Below are 23872 nucleotides of genomic sequence, written 5' to 3'. Positions count from 1 at the left end.
TGGAGCTGAGGGACGGGTGAAGAATGAGTGACCACCCCATCGAAGGACATTTAGGAAGTGCATTGCTGCTGTGGCAACATGGGATAGGTCACGCCATAGAAGGAAGTGCTGTGCCTTAGAGAAGTGTATAAAAGCAACTCCCTGCTTTGAATAAACGATTCGGATTCCCTGCCGGTCTGGGTCCGTCATTCAATCACCGACAGTATCTATATACTTGTATCAATGGTTCTCAGGTTTTCCTTTCTGTTTTTTTTTTTTTTTTTTTAATCAGTTGATTCTCTGTAGACCCTAAAATTTCAATTATCTTTGAATAAGAAGACTTGAATATCTACTGAGAAGAGGCTTTAAAAATAATGAGAAACTTTTAATACACCTTGTGTTTTTCAAGGGGCAAAGGTATAAAGTCAGTTTCAGACCAAACTGCTTTTGGATAAACTGGCAAATAGCTGCTAAGGTGCCAAAAGTCTTGAATAATGTCTTTCCAGATAATCAGCATATGTAAAATAGGGTAAGAAGCAAGACAGAAATTAAGGGACTTAAAGTTTCTTAGGTTTTTTGAATTTCATATCAGAAACTGGCTTATTCATTTACATGTAAGCTTTTATAACTGTAAAGCATAACTGTTTCCTTCTCAATGAAGTCTGAGACAGAAAAAAGGATGGTTTTTTTTTTTTTTTTTTTTTTTTTTTTTTTTTTGTGCCTTCCAGAGTTGAAAGTGGTTTCAAAGCTGGGTTACCAGTGGAAACTGTTACCAGCTTTGACTACCGAGTTTAAAGTGAGCTAGGTAGAAGGTAGAGCCTGTTTTGCCAAATGCCTTTGTTGAGTCTTGGAAAAGTTACAAAGCAATATGGTAGTGCTTGTAGATTTGAGTCGATGTAATGGCCGTGGGGACTGCTTGAAACTGGCACTGGAGTGCTGCAGTTGGTGCTCATTTTCATTACACTGGAGGAGGCAAGTTGTGGGGAAAGAGGGGCTGAAGAAGCAGCCTGGGGAACACTGTCTGTTATAGGCAGCAGTGGCAAAATACTGCTGCAGAAATATGAAGAATTGCTGAAGCAAGCCGAAGTATTTGACTGGTGATAATCTCCACGGCCAGATGGAATTTGCGTGGATGCTCTAAAGGATCTGAACTGTTAGCTGAGCTATGGGAAGAAGAGGTAAGAAAGGCAGAGAATCCTGGACAGGATTTCCTTTAGAAAAGAATCTGAGGGTGGTTTTTAGAATTAATTGACTTGTGAACTTCAGGAATGAGAACTAATTAAAGACTGGAGCTCCCAGGCAATCTGTCACAGCTGCCAATAAGCAGGGCTGGCAGCAATGCCTGTAGCATATCTGCTTGTTACTGTTTGTTATGAGTGCCATCTCTTAAATTGTTTATTATTCTGCAAGACTTCAGGCATTCATGCTGAAATTTTCTGGGCTGGATGTCTCCCACAGGTTGGCTTTTTTTTCCCCCAGAAAATACTGCTCCCCTCAACTACCTCTTTCCTTAAAGAGCTGCAGTACTTCCGGTAGTTACACTTGGGGAGGCAGCAGGGGGAATTTTTTTTTCTTTTTTGATTCTTGCAGGTTCTAGTCATTTCTTTCTTGTCACTCTTGAACCAATAATAATCTCAGCTGCCAAGTTTAGAAGTTCTAGCACAACCATGGTTTAGAACAAGAACTGGAAATTTGGCTGAAGTGTTAACTCTGCATCAAGAATGTGGCTTTTGCTGTTCTTAGGAAAATGTCCAAATTTGGCCACATTATAAGACTTGGAAAAGCGTCAGTTTGTAAAAGCTTAATAGGGAATTAGTCTCAGGTCCCTAGAGAAAGCATTCTGTCATTGCTTGTAAGGTGTCAAAGGATTACAACTGCAGCTGGGGGTGGAGAAACAGAACACTCCTTTTAATTCCAGTTTCAGACTTCTGAAAGTGTGTGAAGTCCTTTTTTTTTTTTTTTTTCTTCCCCCCTTCTGTTCTTTTTTTCTCTCCTTTTGCCAAATTGGCCAGTGCTGGAGTGATGTACTGGTCTGTGTGGATCACTGATCAGAGCTGCTGTGAGAGTCTGCTGCTTGTAGCACACAAAGTATATATATCATCTTTCTTAAATGTAGTCTGGAAAAAAAAAATCAATGTAAACTTTGTGTTGCTTTTAACTTTTGTTCTCTGGCTTCAGTTCTTCTCTCAGGGTTTTTTTTCCCAGATATCCATCACCATTCTTTACTTCACACTGGCTGTAAAACAACTCCTGCTGCTGTAGCTGCTCTTATTCCACTCTTTCTGTTTAACAGGCTTGATTAGTCTGGACTTGCCTTTCTGCCTTTCTTAAAGACGTGGTTTAACTGTGCTGCTCAGTGCTTGCTTCACGACTGCAATTTGCGTGCTTTCATGCTCTTTGAGTCACTTTCTTCTTGCCATATCAGTAGCCTTTAAAAAGAGTTTGGTGGAACCATTGCTGGGGGGTCGTGTTGGTTAGCAAGAGTCCAGTTCCGACAAAAGCTGGCTCCGCTTAGGTTTGCCAGTCCTAAAAAGAATAATTGCCAATGTAAAGGACTTTGTTTCCGTGCATGTTCCACTGCTGGCTCCAAGTGCAGAGATTTAGCGTCGTGTTTCATCGGCCTTTGATGCAGTGTGGCTGTGGGGAATCTCTGAGCAGGCTGTAATGCATTGTTCTCCTACAGGCATTAAAATGATTGTTGCAAGAGAGGCATCCGCGGGGACCTCTGCCAGCTCCTTATTGATGTGTGCAGTTTCATCTATTGACACGCTACCCTTCGTTATTGCACAGTGGATCCTGTGGCAGTGGAATTCGCTATTAAATATGCCCCGCAAAAGAGAATTGGCAGAGGCTGCTTTAAAAGCAGTGTGACCCCTGCATTTGCAAAGAATAGCTTCTAAATATGAAACAGATGCTGAACTAATAGAGGATGCTTCCTAGATTTTCAGGGTACCAAACATACTCATTTTGAGCAAAAATTCAGAGTTTGCTTGATTTGTGAATGGTAATTTAAGTTTCAATACCCTTTTTCCCCCTCAGAAACACATGTATAATCAGTGCATGTATTTGTGCTTGAATGCAGCCAGTAATACTGAGGTGAAAATAGGCAATTATTTGTTAATGGAAACTGTTCGAATAAGCAGTGAGGTGTTAGTCTTTCTGTCTGCACTCTAATCCTCTTCCAAGTACTAGAGGGTGGGAGAAGTGATGTATTTTCCTTTGCCACAGACTGTTTTGTGTTTTCAGAGCACCATCCCGTAATATTTACCCAGATAACATCCACCTTCCCCCAAAAGAAGTGTTATGTTCTTCAGAAGCCCAGCTCTGTGTAAAGAGCCTTCATGGGGTATGTGCAGTGTTCCTGTTCACATCCAGTTCATAGGGAGGTTTAAATTAATGCAGAGTAAGAAGTGTATCTCATCAGCCTTGTTTCTGTTTGATCTCAGGATTTGGTTCTGGACAAGGCATGCTGTACCTTTTGGCATGCAGGGCTTAAGTGCTTGGAGCCTTAAGTGGCCTCATCAGTGAGAAAATAAAGAGCATGACAACTCATTGGAGGTGGGAAGTAACACGAGGCTGGGTCTTCCCTGTCTTAGCACAAAACAGGGTTGAATGGTCACTAAAGCTATTGACTGAGCCCTGTCTGCTGGCAACTGTATTGATAGGCACCTGTCAATAACTGCAAAGCTGATGACATCCCTAGGTCTGTGGCTTTATCTATTAAAAAAAAAAAAGTTGAGAAAATAGCATATGTATACCCAGGGGTCTGGGCACAGAAGTATGGCTGTTGCTTGAAATTAAAAGTGGGAGAAGGAAAGGGAGAAGAGAAAACTGGAGCAGGGCATGCTTTCCACAGAGAAAGGAAAGTGGGTGAATAGCTTGTTTTAAAATGGAAGAATTAGTTAATTGTATGTCTGCATGAGATGGTGGTGCTGGGGCAGTTACCACCACAAAACAGCCTTGGTAAAAAAACTGCAGGTTTCTCAAAGCTCTGCAGTTGAATCTTGAAATACCATAGTTTTCTAGGCAAAGTTTTCTGCTCACCACTGGCAGGTAAATGGAATATCTAATTGTAGACTCCTGCAGAGTTTAAAACGAGGACTGAAGTGTGATGCATGTGGCTGCAGGGTATGCTGTGGCATTTGAGTTGTTGCTGGTGTCTGCCTTTTAATTCTGAAAGGGAGGGTTGAGGGGGAGGCTGCAGCGCTGTGAATAGAGCTACTGGGTGGGGATGTCCTTCCGAAATAGCCGAAGAACAAACGAGACTTCTCATGGTACCCTTGTTCCTGCTTAGGACCAGAGGCCACAGGGCGTGTGCCTGTTCCATACTTGGCTTTATAAGCCTTTAAGGATCAGCAGAGATAGGCCAAAACTACTTAGAAAGTAGCTGTTAAAAGTACTTTGAAGCATTTTTCACTGGCCCTCCTCTTGATGTGAGCCATCAGCTTTTAGTTTGTATGTATATAGAGAGGTTTTTCTCCCTGTCTGATGCTGTAGAGAGACACTTAAACCTCTTTGTGCATCTGGGCAAGGGCAGTAACCTACAGGTGGATGCAGAGCTCAAACTTGTAAGGTGGGTCCTTTCCTTGCTTTAACAATTCCTACCCAGAATAGGAAATGAGTCCCCTTACCCAGACTTTGATGGAACATGCATTTGTCATCAAAGTGATGTGCTGGCTCTCTTCTCCTTCTGTATTTTCTTTTTTTTTTTGGTTGCACTTCTGGTATTGGTGCATGGGGGTGACAACACGCTTTGCATATGTGGGTTTGGCCCCAGTCCAGCGTGAGTTCTGCTCTCACATGAATGCAGTCTGGGCTCAGCACTAATCCTCCAGTGTCAGGGTTGCCTTGTTGCTGTGGGATTTTGACTGCAGTCCAAAACAGGGCTTTGGTCAGGTGACTGTCATCAGTACACAGATGTTTCTTGGAATTAAAACTCTGCAACTGAGGTTGGCTCCTGAGTGAGCTGGGAACCCAGTTTCTGATCCAAAACAGCCAGGTGTGTGTTGGCTGTGGCTGACACATGGACAAGGAGGGACAGCCCTGTCTGCGCTGGTTTTGACTGTTTTGTTTGCATGGATGAGTGAAGAACTTCGATCTGCAAAGTTACTTGAATGCTTCTTGGTACTAGTTCACATCCCCACTTCCTTCTGCACTCCCCCAGCAATTGCTGGTTTTACATGCATTAGAGACTTGAAAGGCTCATGCAGTGACAGTTGTTCTCAATGTATAGAGCCAAGGGGATCTTTAACCTGTGGTAATTAATGCCCCACCTTTAAGACCTCTGTGTTGTCCTGGATGTATGTCACCAGATGATGACAGGAAATGGTCTGATGACTGTTTCTGTGTCTTTGCAAGATCTTTAAATTCCTCACAGGCAGTTGCATGTACCCTTCCCTTGTAATTTGATATAAATCTGCTCCTGTTACATTTACCATGTTTCAAACAGATATTCAGTAGTTCCTCAGAGGCAGTGGTGTGTCTGGCTAAGTCAGGCTGGGCTTGGACACTCTCTGAAGATGAGCAAGTGTGGCTTGCCAGTGTTCTTGTTCTGCTGTGGCATTTCTTAGAGATGCCCGGTTCATGCACTGAGTGTGGCTTGGAGGGTTGGTGGCAGCTTCAGGGGACCTGTGGGTCTGCTTCAGCAGCCTCTGCCACGGGAGCCTGAGACTGTCTCCTAGCTAGCCTGCCTGTACTGAGGAGGTTCTGCTTTTTTGTGGAAAAGATGGCACGTGTGCTTTGTATTGAAGTAGGTGAAGGGCAGTGAATACCTGCTGGGAAACCTGAATAGCACTTGGACAGAATTGTGCTCATCTGGTGGTACATATTGTTGGCATTCTTAGGAGAGTAGAATCTCTCTCTTGCCCTCTTTCTGAACATCTGTTTCTGTGCATGAAGTCATCTTTTGCCTGCCTTTTTTTCTTCCATTTGAATCCACTTCTACCTAAATAGTCTTCTTTGCAGCATCAGGAGTGTGAAGGCCAGCAAGGATTTTGTCAGGTCATCTTGGGGTGTTGTGTTCTGCAGGAAAGTCACTGTGGGTAGAAGCACTGGAGTGTACACTTGTGATGGGCAGAACTATAAGAGGCTGTAGGGCATGAGCTGAGCTGTGTTTGAGCTCATTGAGGCAGAATGATAGCAAAGGTGTAACAGTAGAGAGGTTTTTTCAATAGGATCTTGGTGCTTGTGAAACTTTACAGAAGTTTCTTATTGTTTCTGTTTCAGAAAAAGGACATGTATGCCATCTCTTCTCACTGTAACAGCGGGTCTGATGAAAGCTAGCTAAAGAATATTGCCTTTTATTACTGTGGTTACATAAATACTGCTACTCTGTTACACAGTTATTCTGTGACTTGTTGTAATTTTGATGATTTTTGCCACATGAATGCTGAATTATGTATTGCATGGAAGCTCCTGTCACAAGTCCCAAGTAATAATAAAACTGGAGTTTAAAATTGAGTGAGCTCTAAAAATGAAATAGTTGGCAGAACGTTCTTTGAATTTTTGGTGGGGGTCGTATAGAAATTCCGCTGTCCATTTCTGGATTCCCCCTCCTTAGCATCAGCTACCTCTGATTGTTACAGAAATTTTTTATGTTGAGATAGAAACTAATTGGCATTAGGGCTATGAAGATGGTGAAGGGACTGGTGGGGAAGCCATACAAGGACAGCTGAAGTCACTTGTTCTGTTCAGCCTGGAGAAGAGGAGACTGAGGGGGAACCTCGTTGCAGTTACAGCTTCCTTGTGAGGGGAAGAGGAGGGGCAGGTACCGATCTGCTCACTCTGGTGACCAGGGACAGGATCCAAGGGATTGGCCTGAAGTTGTCGGGGAGGTTTAGCTTGGATATTAGGAAAATGTTTTTCACCCAGAGGGTGATTGGGCACTGAACAGGCTCCTGAGGGACATGGTCACAACACCAAGCCTGACAGAGTTCAAGAAGCGTTTGAACAATGTTCTCAGGCACATGGTGTGACTCGTGGGGTGTCCTGCGCAGGGCCAGGAGCTGGACTTGGTGATCCTCATGTGTCCCTTCCAACTTGGGATACTCTGTGATTCTGTGAATGTTTTTTTCCTTGTCCTTTGGTATTTCTGGCATTTAAGGATGAAATAGGGACAAACATTTAACTGTGTGACATCCAGGCTTAGCAGGAGCTTGTGAAGTTAGATTGAGAAAGTCTGTTTTCTTCTCTTTGCTGGCAGAAACTAGGAAGCCTTATTTTAAGCTTTTCATGCAGAATGTTTCTTGTAACCCCAGTACTGCCTCATGGACTTCGTCTGACTGTGATAACTGCAGTTGAATATCCAACTGTTGTGCATTTCCATAAAAATACATAAATCCTGAAACAGTCCACAATAGAGATGTTAAATTTGTTACTGGCTTCTAGTGTTGACATTCAAGGATGCAGCTTTTGCCTCTGCTGTTGTTTCAGGCTCTCTGCAGATAGCTTACAGCCTTGGCTTACAATACTCTGGGTGGGTTTCACTCAAAGTTTGAGCTGCCCTGTATAAATATGAATCCTTCCTGCAGAAAACAGGGTTCTGATTATTGAGTTCTTCTGCTTAACCAATGTTTGTTTCAGTGATAACCAGCTGACTGACCATGCCTGTTACTCTTTCCTAGCAGTCAGCTGTGTACATACCTTTTCTTAAAGTGAGTATCAGCTAGGAGTAAGAAGTGGTTTTGATGATTTACAGCACCATGCCCAACAGCCTTCTTTTCCCAGAGGCTTTGTAATCTGAATAATGTGATGTGAGTACTGCTTTGTTAGATTTGTAAACTCACATAATGATTAGAAGGGAAGAATACATCTGCCAGGTGGATTAATGAAGATGGTTCTTTTCATCAGTAGAGAGATTTTTTCAATAGGATCTCGGAGAATTCTGGGAGAACTCACTGATTGTACTGAGCAATTGTAGGTGATGGACAGGTAGTGAATTTCTTGCATTGAACTGCTAAGAGATGAAAGTGAAGTGATGTGAACAGGGTAGGCAGAAATATAAATACCTTAGAACTGCCCAGGGAAGATAATTACTCAAATATTAAGCTGGGGTTTTTTTGGGGTTTTTCTTTGGTTGTTTTTTTTTGGTTTTTTTTTTTTTTTTTTTTTTTTTTAACACAATTCTCTTTGGTAAAGAGGATATCCTTTTACAATAAAGGCAAAGAGTGCTGCTTTTCCATCTAGGGACAGAATGGACTTCTGCACTTTAAAACTTCCTAGCAATCCCTTGTCCAAGGCTTGCTTATTCCTTGTGAAAGGAATAAAGATCTTGAAATAATCTCTGTTTTGTCTGGGGAAAGGCAAAACATGATCTAGTTGTGTGCTTTGTGCCCTGCATTTTCACTCCTGGTAGGCTTAGGCTATAAAACTACAAACAGTGGAGGCATTTGTAGGCTGCTCTTGCATTGCATTAAGGTGGGTGCTCTTCTGCTTGAATTCTTTCAAACGTCATAATTTGGTGGTGTGGATTTGAACAGGTTTAAGCTCCTGGGAAATGCTTTTCAGCATATTAATCTCTAAAGACCTGTTCTTTTTTCCTGAAAAATTAAGTGAGGAGGCAGGAGGTGAGATGAAAGCTGTATAGCTAACTAGAGCCCTGAAAATTCAGTGAGTACCTTCTATGTAGATCTTCACTAGCAGCAGGAGCGCCTTTTAGGTACTTTGTTATTTTCTTGTAACAGTAGTAATACTGATTGCTCTCTAATAATAAACAAATTTTCTATAGGGTAGTGGTGCTGTTAACATGACTTATGACTGCCATTCCAGCAAGAGAGAAACCCAGTTGGTTATGTGGTGTAGTAAAATAAAAATTGAGCAGGGTGTATAAGTAGTACTTAGAAGCTTTAAAGTGTGAATTTATGAACAGTGAAGAAATTAAAAGGGAAATAAACAGTTTTGTTGTATTTATTTATGAAAGGCTTGTCAGTCTTATTGTTAGGTATTGCTGACATTGGACAGGGCTAGGTGTAGACCTGGGAGGAAGATACTTTATTTTTAAACCATCCATTGAGAAGTCTGAGTACATGTATACCGTGCTTCTTTCTCAGCATTAATGAAGGCATTACTCCTTTTCTTTTGCCCAAGGGGGCTTAGCTATAGCACTGGCTTCTTAAACAATGCTATCTTTTCAGATGTTATCATGAAGTATGTGAGCAAGGAGAACTGCTTGGTGCTGCACAGAGTTCAATCTCTTACTTGCTTATCTTTTTATTTGGTTTTTTGTTTGTTTGTTGGTTTGGGTTTTTTGGGTTTTTTTGTTAATGCTTTTGAGATCAGGCTTTCAGTTCATTTTTTTACAGCCTGAGTTAAGGGCTTAGGTGCCAAATGAACACCTCCTCGGTTTAGGTTGGTATGGTACAAATATATGTCACATTTCTGATTTCTTTCTGTTTCCTTACGTATGGGTCTATGTTTTGTGCTTGCATTTGGAGGGATGTGTCAGTTCATGTGGTCTCTAGTGCTAAGGCTGGTGAACAGGTCTCTTTGCCTTGGCATGGCTTCCAGGATGTCTTCTGGCACAGGGATCAGGGCTTGCTCTGCTCGTTGGACGGGAGTGTTTCATGCTTTGGCTTTCTGGGCCCAGTGAGAAGTACCTCTGGGGAACATTGGCTCTCTGTGCAGTGAGTACATCCTTTGTTACCCAAGGGCTGTTTGCCCTCAAGTGAAGGGGATAATTCAGGGAGACACCTGTTCACTAGAAATCCCAAAGGTACTTAAAAGCTGCTACTGAGGCTTTTCTCTCATGCTTTAAAAGCGTGGGCTGCCAATTCTAGTGTTTGTGGCCAAATCCATCTACAGCTCTCCAGGTGAATTTTAGCACCCTTGGCTTTCTAAATTGGTGGTGTACTTTCCAGTCCCATTCTCATGGTGTTAGACAGCCACCGCGTTTGCACTAGACATAATTTCAACTGATACTAAAATTTTGTTTGCATCAACACAGGGGTTGCTGGAGACTTCTGAGGCTTAGTCTGCAGTGCACTGTTGCTTCTGCAATGTGTACTTGAGGTGTTGTCTGCAGTTGTTGTGCTGCATACGTGCACCAGTGCAGGATCCACAAGATGGCTGGTGTGCTGTCCATTGGGATGCAGAGTCTTTTGTTCTGCTGAGCAATGTGCTGTGGGACATAACTGTTCTTTCTGACGCAGCAAACGTGAGGATGCCCGGGGTGCCTGCAATCTGCTGTCTGTTTCAATGTAAGCTGATTATAAGTGTTAGTTACCGAATAATTTCAGCATATCCCAAGTTTCACCCAAATATTAACAGCTACTTATTTTGTGCGTAGGTTGTCTTATTAAATAGTGTAACCTAGAATAGTTCTGCATGGAGACTGGAGCAGAAAAGAAACAATTAAGCATTTTCCCTCTGGGTGTCTTTCAAAAATCGTATTCTCCTCCTCCTGCTATTTTAATGTCATGTTGGTTCTCTACCCGCCTTTCACTCTTGTTTCATGCTCAAAAGGATTCCCTCGCTTCTGATTTTGGAGTTACTTGAAAATTCTGTGTTGTTTCATTCCTTTTTTTGTCTCTGTTCTCACTGCTGGGCCCAGCCTATTAACCCAGCCTGGGCGCCACTGAGGAGCAGCAGTGGTAAAAGGGTAGTGCCTCCAAGCTCCTCCTTCCTGAGGCTGTGGAAGAGAGGGGAAGGATGTATTCAGCCTCAGGTCTTGCCTCTGACAGTGCCCACGAGTGGAAACCTAACGAAGAGTGAACACAGCCTATTACTATCCTCATGTATCATCTCATCATATGTAGCTTGGAAGCTTCCTAAGTTACAGATGGTATCCTCACAGAGTCATAGGATGGTTTGGGTTGGAAGGGACCTTAAAGGTCATCTAGTTCCAAACCCTCCTGCCATGGAGAGGGACACTTTCCACTGTGGTTGCTCAGAGCTCCATCCAACCTGGCCTTAACGTGCTTAACCATGGCTAATTCCTGCAGGTGTTTGCTGGCTCATGGGTGTTGCATTTGGCCACCTCTGAAGTTGGTTTCTGAAATGTCCTGGGTGTTGGCACCTATTAGCTGATCTTTGTGTGTTAACTTTCCCTTTCATCACCTCTGATGTTGACTGTTCAATGCATAGCATGCCAATGACAGCAGCAAAGTATCTACCTAGGACATACATTCCTTAATATAACAGGAAGCATTTTAAAATGTGTATTTGGGCATGCTTAAATGAAAATGGGTAGCTAAAGACTGAACCCCAAACTTTGCTAAGACTCCAAGTGGTACTGTGCTGTGATAGTCCTTTATTAAGTGGCTACATGTGGGTTTTCTCATGTCTAATTGCATCACATTCTTCCTGGAAGCTTGAACGTGTGTGACAATCTGTAGTGCTACGTGTTCCTGTGTGTAGCAGGGAGGCTGTTCAGGACTGATTGTAGAGGCCAGAGTAGGTACTGCGGCAAATGCTGCGAGTTTAATCAAAGCAGATAACAGTGATAACTTGCTGGCATATAATCTAAAGGGAGAAAGGACTTTAAATTTGTGATGGGGAATGTGAAAAGACTGCTGGTCTTCTTCGGCCAGGTGCTGAATTGGTGAGCCTTGCTATTCTGCTACTGGATGTAACAAAATACCTGCAATGAATACAGGGCAAGGTTTTCAGAGGCGATGGAAGGCTTGGGACTGTGAGCCTGGAACTTTACCAAGGAGACTTGGTTCCCCAGAAGGTTAATGCTCAGGCATTTTTGGTAATTGAACCTTTTCCTTTCTAGAACTAGCTAACTCACACAAGAGCAGAGTGCTTCTTCTTTCTTCCTCTCTTTTTTTTTTTGCTTGCTCTAGAAGTCACAAGTAGAAGTGTTTGTTTTTCTCCAGGATTGGGCAATTGGGAGTGGAATTTCACCAGGTGCTTGCTCAGTGCTTTGCTGGTTTCTGAATCTCTTTTTTGTTGCCCACATGCACATACCTGCCCACCTGTTCCAGAAAATCTCTTCTTCTGTCCAGTAAAATTAATCTTCCAGGAAATTAAACAGCAGCAGCATACAATACTGTTTCCTTTCACATGTGAGAACAGCTTTCTAGAGGTAGGATTCAGGGCCACAGACAGCTAATTACACAGCTAATTTGCCTTCAAGCTCTTGGAGGCACTGAATGCCAGGAAATTTTTGACTCTTGCATGCTTTTTTGGAAATTTTGGCTGTTAAATTTGTTGAGCAGGCATAAGTGATGCTGTGAAGTGTGGGTGGATTTCAAATCCTGGCTTTAGTTCATGGCTTTAGCTCACATTTGTGATTTAGGGAAGAGTTTCCATTTCCACACTGAGCTTCAAATGTGAACAGTCCTTTAAGAGCACACAGATTGCATCTTCATTACCGTTTTGGCTGTATTTCTGAGGTGAATCTCCTCATTGTCCCAGTTTCTGCACTTTGCTTTTTACTGGGAAGCCATCTGAGTGTGCAGTTAGTATTCCTTTGGATGTAACTGAACCAGAAGTGTCACTCTAGGAGCATATCTGCTGTGCTTCAGGTGTCTTGGATCTTTGGTGTGTTGCAATGCCCCAAACATGCAGAATGTGATTTTTGGGGGCTTAGCACCAGCTGCCCTCTACAGCCTTTTCTCTTTTTAGACTGTACCAGTGCTAAAGTAGACTGTTGTCCTAGTCTTAATTTTCTTGGTGATGGGGATTTTTTTTTTCTTCCCAAATATTAGTGAAGGAAATAAGGAGTCCATCTTGAATTCTTTCACTGACCTAAAACTTTATTCTAAATTTTCAGGAGTGTTAATGAAACCAGCCATATTGATTTGAATGTTGTTTGTGAGGCTTTTCCCTGTGTTTCCAGAACTGTCTTGTGTTGGTATTTGTCCCTTTCAAATAATGAAGAGTGCTGTGGCATGCCTGTTTTCAAAGCCAGCTGTTTTGCAGACCCATCTGGGGGTAATTTTATTTAACTGTCTGTGTGGGGGTTGCACAGAGACCTTGACTGGAATCCCTGTGTGCCTTCTAGATGTTGTTTTATGTCCCTGACCTCTCATCTTTTTTCTTACCCAGACCTCTTTTCTTCTCTTGCCCCCACTGACCCCCTGCTTTGGAAGTAAGAAATGATTCTGTAATGGAAAATATTTCTTCCTGAAATGGGTAATTCAGTCTCCTTTTTTTTTTTTTTTATGCTACAGATGAGACTACCTATCTTTTCTGGGGCAAGAGAGTCTCATTGTCTCTCCCACAGCAAATAATGAAAGCTCAGCAGCATCAAGTACTGTAAATACCTTGCAGTCCTGTTCTCAATTACAGAATTAGTTATGTAAATCTTGTCTTAAAGGAGGAAGAGCCCTGATGTCTCTTAAATCATACTCTCTGTGTGCACGCATGCGTGCAGTTCCTGGTCATCCAGGAGAAAAACACCGTGCAGGCTCCACAGAGATTAACATACTAAACACTGTTGCTCTGCATGACCTGAAATTGGCTTTTGGCTTTAATTGGATCTATGGGCTTCGAGAGAAGGGCTTGGAAAACACCAGCCTCCAGTTTTCCAGGTTTCAGACATCAGTATAGATATGGTGGTTGTGTAGGTGCCCAAGTGAAGTCCTCTGGGGGCACCAGTTGCTAGAGCACAAGTTAGGTGACTGTGTTAGCTTATGTCCTCTCTGCCTGGCTGTACATATCTTTGTGCTCACCTTTATGTAAAGAAACAGTGGGATGCAGTGAGCACTAAGCCTGAAACCAGGAATGCCTGTTATCTGTTCCTAACTGTTCCTGGTTTTCCAATTTGGTCTAGTTGGTTAGTCTGTCCAAGTAGATCTGCTGCAAAAAGACCTGGCAGTAGCTGTGCTGCTGCGCTTACCTACATGTGCCGACAAGGCACAGGCACTCGTTTCCGTGCCATAACACCCGTTCTCTGTGCATCTGCTGTTGGCATTTTTAATGTGGCTGCTTGCTTGGAGATTATTTACAGTGAAGATGAGAGCGTTAGAAAATTAAATTACGGGCGAAAAGGATTGCTCTAAAACACTGAGCTCCATCCCCCCACTGGTTTCTGTGGCTGCAAATCAGTTGTCAAGCGTGGAGCCAAGGTGGGCCAGTGCCATATGCTGCCTTGTTCAGCAGTTCCAGCAGCCTGGCTGCCCAGCCACCTCCTTCCATAATCTCTCACAACAGCAGATGCGGGCAGAGGGAAGCTGCCCTTCAGGATCCCAGCTGGAGAGTTTGAGAGCCCAAGTGTGTGTGTGTTGTGTCATTTGGCGTTGTGGCTGCTGACTTCTGTGATGGGCCTCTGTTGCTGCATTTGCTGAAGCCTCCGGGATGTCTTTGCTCATCCTGTGAAATGCTTGTTAGGAAATGAGTGCGTGGAGATTTGAAGTGAACCCCAAAATAATTCTTGGAGAAGTGGAGGTTAAGATTACTAATATCTAGGTTATGAAAGTATTTGGCTTTTTAAATTTCGTTTTCCAATCCCCTTTAGATTTAACTTGGCTTTAGACAGGATCTTGTCTGTTACGAGTGGGGTGTTGGGTAACATTGCAGTGGACAAGTGCCACCAAATTTAAGCAGGTAAAGAACATAAAAAACCAACAACAAAAACCTCCTGCAGCCTGCCCCCCCCCATCCCAAACACCAAATAAAAAAGCTCACACCTAAAAGCAAGGCAGAATGATCACCCAAGAAAACTGGCCCCCCCCAAAACCTCCAAACAGCTGCTTGTGCTTTTTCTTGCTTTACTTTTTGGTTTTAGTGTAATTGTCAATGAAGAGTAAAAGACTTTCTGTTGGCTTCAGCCCTTTTTTTATTTGTTAGCATTTTTAAAAGGTTTTTTTGTGTATTACCTAACATTAAAGATAAGTTGGAAAACAAATTATTACTTCACACTAGTAAAAATCAATGCTTTCTGCTTTGGGAGGAAAAAGGGGTGATGATAGTGGAAATTATTTTCGGGAGAGGAGGGAGTGTTTCCAGATTTCCTTTTTAAAATACATATATATTATACAAATTACAGATTTGTGAAACACATGGATATTGCTATTCATACATCTTTTAAAAAAGTCTTTTGACAAAATGCTTTTTCTTAGCTTTCCAGCTTTATCAGCTCTGCTACATGCTATGTCCTCTTTAAAGACCTGCTGGTAAAAAAACTAGTAGCTTTTAGTATTTTAATATGATCTTTCTAGGATTTTTTATCTTGGATTTTCACTCAGTATACGATTTTTATTTAATGTAGATGCAGATTTAGAAATTATCTATTCCAATTGTTTATCCCCAAAAAGTTCAGTTTAATCCTAGTGGTGTGGTGCATTCCACACAGAGCAAAGATAATGGTTTGTCTCTGCCCAGAGGAAGTTGCAGTATAGAACAAATGGATTTGGACTGCTCTGCTTGGTTCCAACTGCTTTGAGAAAGATTTAAGATAAGAGATAAGTGCAAGTTAATGATGTTGCAGAACAGCACTGATTTTAATTCTGTATATTCCTGTTTGGGGACTTTTTAAAAATACTGCTCTTGCTCAAGTTGGCATTAGTAGTAGGTGTTTTTTAACCTGTGTCCTTCCTCCCCACTGAAGGAAATGTGAAGGTATTGTAGATGCAGCATTTCTGGAAATACTTGCAGCCTGGTTTCCAACTATGCTCTCAAGCCTTGACTTGTGGGCTTTACTGCTTTGTCACCTGTTTTCCTTAGAATGTAACATATTGAACTTCTCCTCTGCAACACAAATTGCTTCTGAGGAAGAGCAACAGAAAATCACCTGTCTTGTGTGGCAGTCTAAATGCCACTTGCAGTCCACCTGGACTTTTTGGGTCAGATGTCACCAGGTAACCTAAATGGGCTGCTCTGTCAGAGTAGGATAAAAATGGATATCTCTGAGACTATTTGGAGGACAGTAAATGAAGGCCATTAGTAGGGACAGGTTTGTCAGGTAAGACCCAGGAAGAAGTGACATGTTAATTCCTGCATTTCATGGGGGTTTTTTCCCATCCCCTTTCTTTTTTGCTCCCAGATGCATTTTAGAGACTTGTCAAAAGTAGTTCTTAGATAGAGCCTTTTATCTTTAACTGTCAGTCAGTGGTAGGGAAAGGGAATAGAGATTATATGTGATGGAATTGTTTGACATCCAGAGAATCTAAAACGTCATCTTTGGTATTATCTTTGCCTGCTAGGTGTTTTTTTTTTGTTGTTGTTGTTTGTTTGTTTGTTTTTTCTGTTTGGACCAGTGGTGCTAGGGCAAGGGATAGTGGCTTTAAACTGAAAGAGGGCAGGTTTAGATTGGATATTAAAAAGAAATTCTGTTTGATGAGGGTGGAAAGACACTGGAGCAGGTTGCCCAGAAAAGCTGTGGATGCCCTATCATTTGAAGTGTTCAAGGTCAGGTGGGCTGAAACTTCTAGGAACTTGGTCTAGTGCAAGCTGCCCCTGCCCATGGCAGGGTGTTGGAACGAGATGATCTTTAGAAGTCCATTCCAGCCCAAACCATTCTGCGGTTCTGTGATAACTGAGAACTGTGTCCTAGTGAAAGCCTCGTGGTTTGTTTAGGTGCTTTTGAAATCCCACTTCTTGCTGGCAGTGGGTGAGAGGGGTGAGTGGTGAAGACAACAGGTTGTTCCTGTGCTGCGAAATTAACATTCACATGCTTTCACATGAATGTTTGTCCACATGGTATAGAGGGAGTTCAGCTGGGAAGGTACTTGCTTTTTCACCCTGTGCTGGAAATGTGGCTTTTCTGAGATCTCAGATGGTATGGGGATTAGAGCAATCCAGCAGCCTTGCAATCCAGATAGCCTTTCTGAGGCTCCACTTAAGATGCAGTATGCGTTTCTTCATCCTGATAGAGATAATGGGTTTTAAGCAATTACACCCAGGCTAATTCCTTTTGATAAGAGCTCTACATTATCTAAAAAAAGAATCCTAGCCGCTTGGGAAAGAACAATGTAAATGTCTGTCTCACGGACTCTTTCATTTGCTCTTCTCTGATATCTTCAGATGATAGCTGCAGATTTTTCAAGCCATAAAAATCTATCAGACTTTTTTTAGGTAAGGGAGTATTGCAGCCAGGGAGGTGTAACACGACTGTTTTCTTGCAAGGTATGGAGGGAGCCCTTCTGCGTGCCTCAGATGATCCCAGGCTAGTGTGGTGATTACAGCTTTGACATTAAGAATCAAATTTGGTTTATTTTAAAGGAGCACCTAGTTCCTTCCCTGTGCAGGCTGGCTGGTTGTAAGGTCTGGGTTGCTTCTGCTGATTAGGGCGATCTGAATTTTGTAATTTGGAAAGAATAGGAATAGCCTACCACTTTATTTAGCATACATCCCAATCCCTGCTGTGTGTTTGTCTACACTGGAAAGAAGGATATGATGATGTCATGTGTTAAGCAGGAATGGTAAAGGGATCTCACTTATTTCATTTTGGTTTTTACTTTTCTTTTTGAGACTAATGGAAATCTTGATAGTTAGCTGCCTTTCTGGTACTTCAAGAACTTCCCTTTTCTGCTTAATCTCTGACTTTTCCTCTCAGACTTTCCAGTGTAGTGTAGAAAATTTAATTGACTGCGTTTAAAAAGTGGAAGAAATACCAAAGTAAAATGTTTGTTTAAATGTGCCTCTTCTAGGAAAATCATGTTATTTATATGTTAAAGAAATTACTGCCTTAACAGTATTGAAAGGTTTTCAAACATTTTAGGTGTGTTTGGTATAACTTGTTCTTTCTCTCCCAGATAGTCACTGATGACATTCTTGATGTGTAGCTGCCTGATTATAATTGAAGCTGGGAGGAGAGGCAAGGGGAAGAGGGGCAGATTGGAGATAAGGATTGTAATCTCCTGTGCTGATATGCTTTGGCTCTCCTTCCCAAGAGGAGAGCCTGTGAATGTTTGGCATGCTTCCTGTCGCTTCACCTGCCTGCTCACCAGGGAAAGTTGCTGAATGCTTCCCATCAGGAGCCTGATAATTTCTGTTTTGAAAAGAGAGGAAGAGTATTTGAGTGGACGTGACTCTGGTGGGCTAAAAAAAAAAAAAACCAGGCAAAATAATTTTTTTTCTTCAGTTTGGAAAATGGCTTCATGCGTCGCAAACACTGCAGTTAAGGAGTTCAGTACTGGAGTGAGAGGTTTGGGATTTTGCTAGAGATAGGAGGCAGAGTGCACAGCTTTAATGGTGGGGGATCCATTGCTCATACTCCACGTGGGACAAGAAGGGTTGCCCCTGCTCAGCCCACTCCCACAGTGCTGCAGCAAGGGCTGCCTTGACTGGAAGTAAAAGGAGGAGTCCAGGGAGGGATGGAGGGAGGATCGTTACCGCCGTTTGCAAAGCTGGCTGCAGTATTTTTTTTCCTGTCATAAACTGTTGTGAATTTGAAAGGGCTGCTGGGTATTTCCTCCCCAGACATGGTAATGTTTAGTTGGCAAATGAAACAACCTTTTGTTCGGAAAGCTCTTTTGAGATGAAAGGCGTCAGCAAAGTTGTCGCTGTGTCTCCTGTGACTGCCTTGGTTGAGGAGCTGGACTGTGTGTTCTAAGTCTTTCTGATGCAGAGGCTCGAGTGCTTAGTCTGAGCCAATTTACTCATTCGTTAGCTCTTACTTTTTTAACTTTAATTGGCTTCCTACTGCATGTCAGATTGCATTTTCCTTTGGCTGGCGGATGTGGAGGCGACCTCCTTCTCTGGGCTGCTACAAGAGCAGGTTTTCTTATTAGATAGAGCTGTCTGGTGCAGGCTGGGGGAAGCACCTTGTGAGAGAGTGCTGAAGCACAAGTGTGTTCTTTGCAACAGTAATACCGTCTCCGCCTCGTGGATGACTCCACAGGTTACTTTTCATCTTGTTCTTTCATAAGTGATACAGAGATGCAAAATGTATATGGACATGAAGCTCCTAGAAGACTTTCCACATGTCCCTAATGCAAGGGGAAATCCATAACCAGCCCTTTCCTTGAGGAGTTTTGTAGCTTGTTGAGAGTTTCAGCAGACTACCTGTTCTGTTGATCCTGGACTATTTTTCTGCCTTGTTTTCTCGGTTATCCTGAAAATGACAGGTTGCTATTTAATGCACTCGGATTGACTTCACAGTCTATCTATTCAATCATCTGCTTTCCTTGTTCTCCTTTTTGGAAGGATTTAATTTAATGCCAGCAATGAGATGGTGCACCTGGGTGGTGGGACAAATTTATGAACCACTGCTAGGGAAAAAGTAATAGCCCAAAGCTGCCTTGGCTATGTCTGAGCTGTCTTGCCTCTGTCTTACTAATACGGCAGACCCCAGTTTATTATTATTCTACCTCGAGCCATGCTGTGTCCCTGTTTCTGGTGGAGTATTTAATGCATTTCCATGGGAGAATCCTCTAATCAAGTGCTTGACAAGTACCCACTAGGGCTCTGTGGTTGTCTTACATTTGTGTGTTTCTGGCCCAGCCCTGCAAAAGGACCCGTGTTGCCTGGTAGTGCCGTCACCTGTCTAATGAGCCCAAGGAGGCCTTGTGTGTTTGTGTGCTGTCCTCCTTAGAGGGGCTCAATTTCCTTTTGTTTTGGAAAACGGATCCTTGCAATTTCATCTGGTGGTCTGGTAACTCAGTGAAAATAAAGTTTTGTATTTAGGCAGTTAACCTTGTGCTTGGGAAAGTTTGATGTCCAACACGAACTCAGATCCAGTTATTGAGTTCTTACTGAATACCCATCTTTGGTGAGGTCAGTGATGCTGAAAAATGCAGAATTGTCAAAGTTCTTTTGTTTTCTGTCACTAGTGTTTACATTGTTTTGTCCTCCTCCATCTGTTTCTATAGTTAAATGGGATTCAGATGAATTCATTAAGAACCTGTCACCTTATATTAACAGTGAAATATATTGGCTGTCATGAAAAATAAATGTTTCCAACAAATTTACAGAGTTTTAGGCTCTTGTATCATGACTGCTCTGGGAAGGTGAGGGAGTGTATGCAAGTTACACAAGGCTCTGTAAGAATAAAATATTTGTAAAAGCTCCTCACTTATCTGTCAGAATAATATGGAGCTCACCTTTTGCCAAGATCAGTGTCCGTAGCACTGTGTCTGTAGCTACTTATGCCACAGTTACATGAAATGTTCATCCCTAATGCACAGCAAAGAACATAACACCTTGTTTAGTCTCTAGGGATATTCTTGCTGCAGGACCAAAGGCAGAACCTTGAATTCACAGCCTGCTGGGTCACTTAGAAATGCAGCTCACCCTTGGAGTGTCTGCCCTGTGCACGCTCCTCCTCACTTGTGCGGAGGTCACAGCAGCTGCTCTGCAGGAAGTTCTCACCTCTTACTTGGTGATGTTGCCTCTGCTCCTGCTGTACCAGAATCCTGATTTATCTTTGCAGTAACAAATGTTATTGTTTGGAAAGTACAAAATTCTGTTACAACTCGTCCCTCTTCTCTTCTGCAGCCTATTCCACTGCCTTCCTTCCAGCCTTGGGTTAAGCAGGAATTGCTTGTGGGACTGTGCTGGAGGGAGGGGGATAATCATGGCTTTACAGATCTGGTGAGGACTCCCTGTGCTCCTGTCTTTTCCTTTGGCTTGCCTTTTTGTAGGAAGGTGCTAATCACCCCCTACCTTCACTTGGTGTCAAAGGGTCTTTAGTGACCTTGGAAGAAGAGAAACTGAGCTGGTGGTGCTAATCTCAAACACAAATGTGCAGCCCTTGCCACATTAGTCATGCCTTTGTCACCTCTAGATTGGATTAGTGCGGTGCACGGTATGTGGGTCTGCAGCTGAAGACACACGTGGAACAGTGTTGTCTGCTTGTTTTAGTGTCACCAGAGAGTATTTTCTAGAGAGATGTCAGTGTTTGAAGAGGGCCCTCAGTCAGAATCCTGAGCTGACTTCTCACAGTGGTTTGCTGGAAGCTGGTTTGACTGTCAGGCTTTAAAGCTTACCTGCTGCTGTTACTGCTTTCTGTAAGAGGATAAGTTGAAGGATTGAATGCAACTTAAGATTTAGTGAGGAAGTATATCAGAGCCCTGTAGCTTGCTTTACTTTTTGTTGACTGTTTTTCTGTATGGATGATTTTATGATTTTAGCGTGGTGCTTGGGTTTGGAGATGTGTCCTTGAAGACATCTGGCTGTGGAGACAATACACTGACAGTGGAGGTTTTCCTCTCCAATGCACGTGTGAATGGTGCAGAAAAGTCCAGCTTCCTTATTAGGCCTAGTCAATCACTTGATCAGGTATATAATAACAGTCTTCTGGGAGGGATAGAAGGGGTAAGAGATTAACCCCAGTCTGCATTACAAATAAGTTTAATGAAGTACTAATGTTGAATACAGAAGGTCATGGCAATGAGGAAATTGGACTATTATGACTGAGCCTGTACACGTGAACAGACTGCAAAGTAAAGAGCATGGTAGGAGTTCTGAACTGGGGAGGTAAAGGCAGTGTCAGTCCTTGGTTCATCTGCTTGCTGAACTGTAACTGCAAATAAAAATACACTTTTTCTCTTGCAGTTTTGCTCAGTGTAGCTTTTTAGCTGCCTTTGTAGCTTTTAAATGCCCACAGAAATCTTATTCTTTAACACATCCTTCTCCACACCTCTCTGGCGGGGACAAGCTGTGCTTTATAGCAGGTTCCCCAGTGGGGGGTTTCTGTGCACAAGACTCCTTTGCCCACACTTGGATACCTATTGGCATGGCCTAAGCCAGCAAGCAAGGTCCTAATCTACAGGAAGAAGATGTGCAGAGTGATGGGAGGGGAAGGGTCAGAGAATATATTGGTGTTCATGTCACTAGCTGGTGGCTTTCCCACTGAACTTGGTGAACTGTATCCAATGTGGGTTGCTGTACTTTGTGTGTTGGGGGGTTGTTTGTTTAACTTTGGCTTTTCCTCTGTGGTATCTCAGATCAGCCTTTTGGTCCAGCTGCTTTTGGTGTTGTTAGACATCTACTTGGTTGTATGAAGATCGGTCTTTCAGTGTTCTGGCTTCTGTTCTACCTGGCCGTTAAAATATTTTGCTATGGATATGGAAGTAGTGGGATGCAGTAAGCTGTTTATGTCTGGAGGCTGAGTTTAGGTAGTACTCTGAAGACATTTCTCTGGTTGGAGTTATGAATCAAAGCAGTTTGCTCTTTGGAGAAGTAAGGACTTGCCAAAATCCATGTGCAGCTGCTGGGGTTATTCTCTGGACTACAAGAGCCAAATCAACCAGAAAAGTCTCTTGCTGTGTCTTTGCCAGGTCCTCTGGCTTGTTTAAGTGGTTCACACTTTTGCCTGGAGCATAACATACTGCTTTGCCAGCCTTCTGCAGAGAACTGCTGCTGTCCCTCTATCCTTCTGGTGAGACAGTCCCAGAAAACACAGTCTGAGCACTGTGTGTTCCTCTGCTTTTGAGGGAGCCTGCTCTGCCATGCTCCCAGGTGTTCTGGGCCTTCACCGAAGATGAAATGTGTGCTAGAAACAGGTGTGGTTGCAGAAATCCACTCAAGCAAACTGTGTCTGTTATAATCAGCTCTTCCTTTTAAATCAATTCGGAGGGCAAGGAATCTCACCTATGTGAGAGAAGCCATGACCCTTCAGGGCAGCTGTGACTATACTCGTTTTTGGAGAACCTCGTCTTAAAATTCTCATGGCCCTCAATCTAGGGGAGAATTAATTTCATACTTCAGACTCTCTAATGGTATCAGCAGAAGTCTTATAAAAATTCCTGATTAGATTATGCCCTCATTGTAGTAATGAAAACCACTTATTAATGTTTTTTTAAGCATCTTACATAGCACTTGCCTTGTAGTAGAGAAACTGTTATCCATTGGATCTGTGGCTAATTCTCTTTTTTTTATCTCTTTACAATTTTCTCTCAGTATTTTGTTACCTCATGTGGTATTATATAAGCAGTGAAACAAAGATTGCCCACACTAAAAATGGTGTGTTTAGGGGCTCCTGATTCAGTGAGATTAAATGTTAATGGGAAATACTGCTCTTACTAGTTCTTGCTTTCTGCGGAGTGGATGCCCAACCTTGGCATGTTTAATTCTTGTTACTTTCCTGGTTGAAGCCTGTCCTTAACTGTGTGTTACTCTTCATTCTCCTGCCCAGCTTTCTGCAGAGGGCGCATTGTGAGAGTGCCCAAAGGTCCCCTCATTCGAGTGGTGGGCACGGAGGTGGCGATCCCTTGCAGCGTTAGTGACTATGATGGACCCAGTGAGCAGAACTTTGACTGGGAGTTCTCCCGGGAGACTGACTTCGTGCGGATAGTGAGTACCTGGGATTCTACCTTCACCTCTGAGGAGTACCAAAAACGCGTGGGCCGCGGGGATATCAAACTGAGACGGAGCAGCAACGATGCTGTGGAACTTGTGATTAGGAACATCCAGCCAGCTGACCAAGGGAGATACAAATGTTCCACGCCCAGCACTGATGCCACCGTTCAGGGAAATTATGATGCAGAGGTCCAAGTGAAAGGTATTTCTGAAGAGTGAGGTGTGCTTTAAATTTGTTTTTGATAATGATTATAGATGTACCCTTAAGAATGTTGACTTTCTGTTGTTTATGATCATTATGATTTTTATTTGTTTTCTTCTTCTCATTCCTCTTTAATTCTCCTAAAGCCAGAATTGAAAATTGGGAAGTATGATAGCAAAGGCAAGTGAGGTGAAGAAGTGAAGAGAGGCTGTTTACTATAAACACCACTTTTCTTTTTTCTGTCTAGTAAAGATGTAAATAAAACACTAAGTGGTGGGTTTTCTGAAGATGTCTGCAAATATTTCATGTCCCTAAGCCTCTGGTTAGAGAAGCTAAGTTCAGGTAAAAACCACAGGCTGTCTTCTCTCTCATTTTTAGTGACATTTAGGGATCTTTCTGTATGAAGGAGGTAATCTTCTCTTTCTCCTTTAGCATGTTGATGCTACAGTCTTATTCTATCTTTGCTCTATCACTTAGCATTTTTTGGTATTACATTTGGACACTATTTCTTTTCCCATGTCTTATCTTTTACTCCCATGAATATCAAGCTTAGTTTTGCATGGG

General features: G+C 42.7%; 1 protein-coding gene across 1 annotated transcript in view; it reads left to right on the top strand.

The window, feature by feature from the left end:
* PTGFRN (prostaglandin F2 receptor inhibitor) overlaps window positions 1–23872 on the top strand; it is a 67576-nt gene that overhangs the window by 6942 nt on the left and 36762 nt on the right. Inside the window, exon 2 of the mRNA XM_042037894.1 lies at window positions 22902–23308. Within this exon, the coding sequence (XP_041893828.1) occupies window positions 22902–23308 (407 nt within the window). The remainder of the gene's footprint in view (window positions 1–22901; window positions 23309–23872) is intronic.

Source organism: Corvus kubaryi, unplaced genomic scaffold (genome assembly GCF_017639235.1).
Source record: "Corvus kubaryi isolate FWS band 111438036 unplaced genomic scaffold, C.kubaryi_AGA036_p1.0 37391, whole genome shotgun sequence".
NCBI lineage: Eukaryota > Metazoa > Chordata > Aves > Passeriformes > Corvidae > Corvus > Corvus kubaryi.
This window is presented reverse-complemented; position numbering and strand designations above follow the sequence as displayed.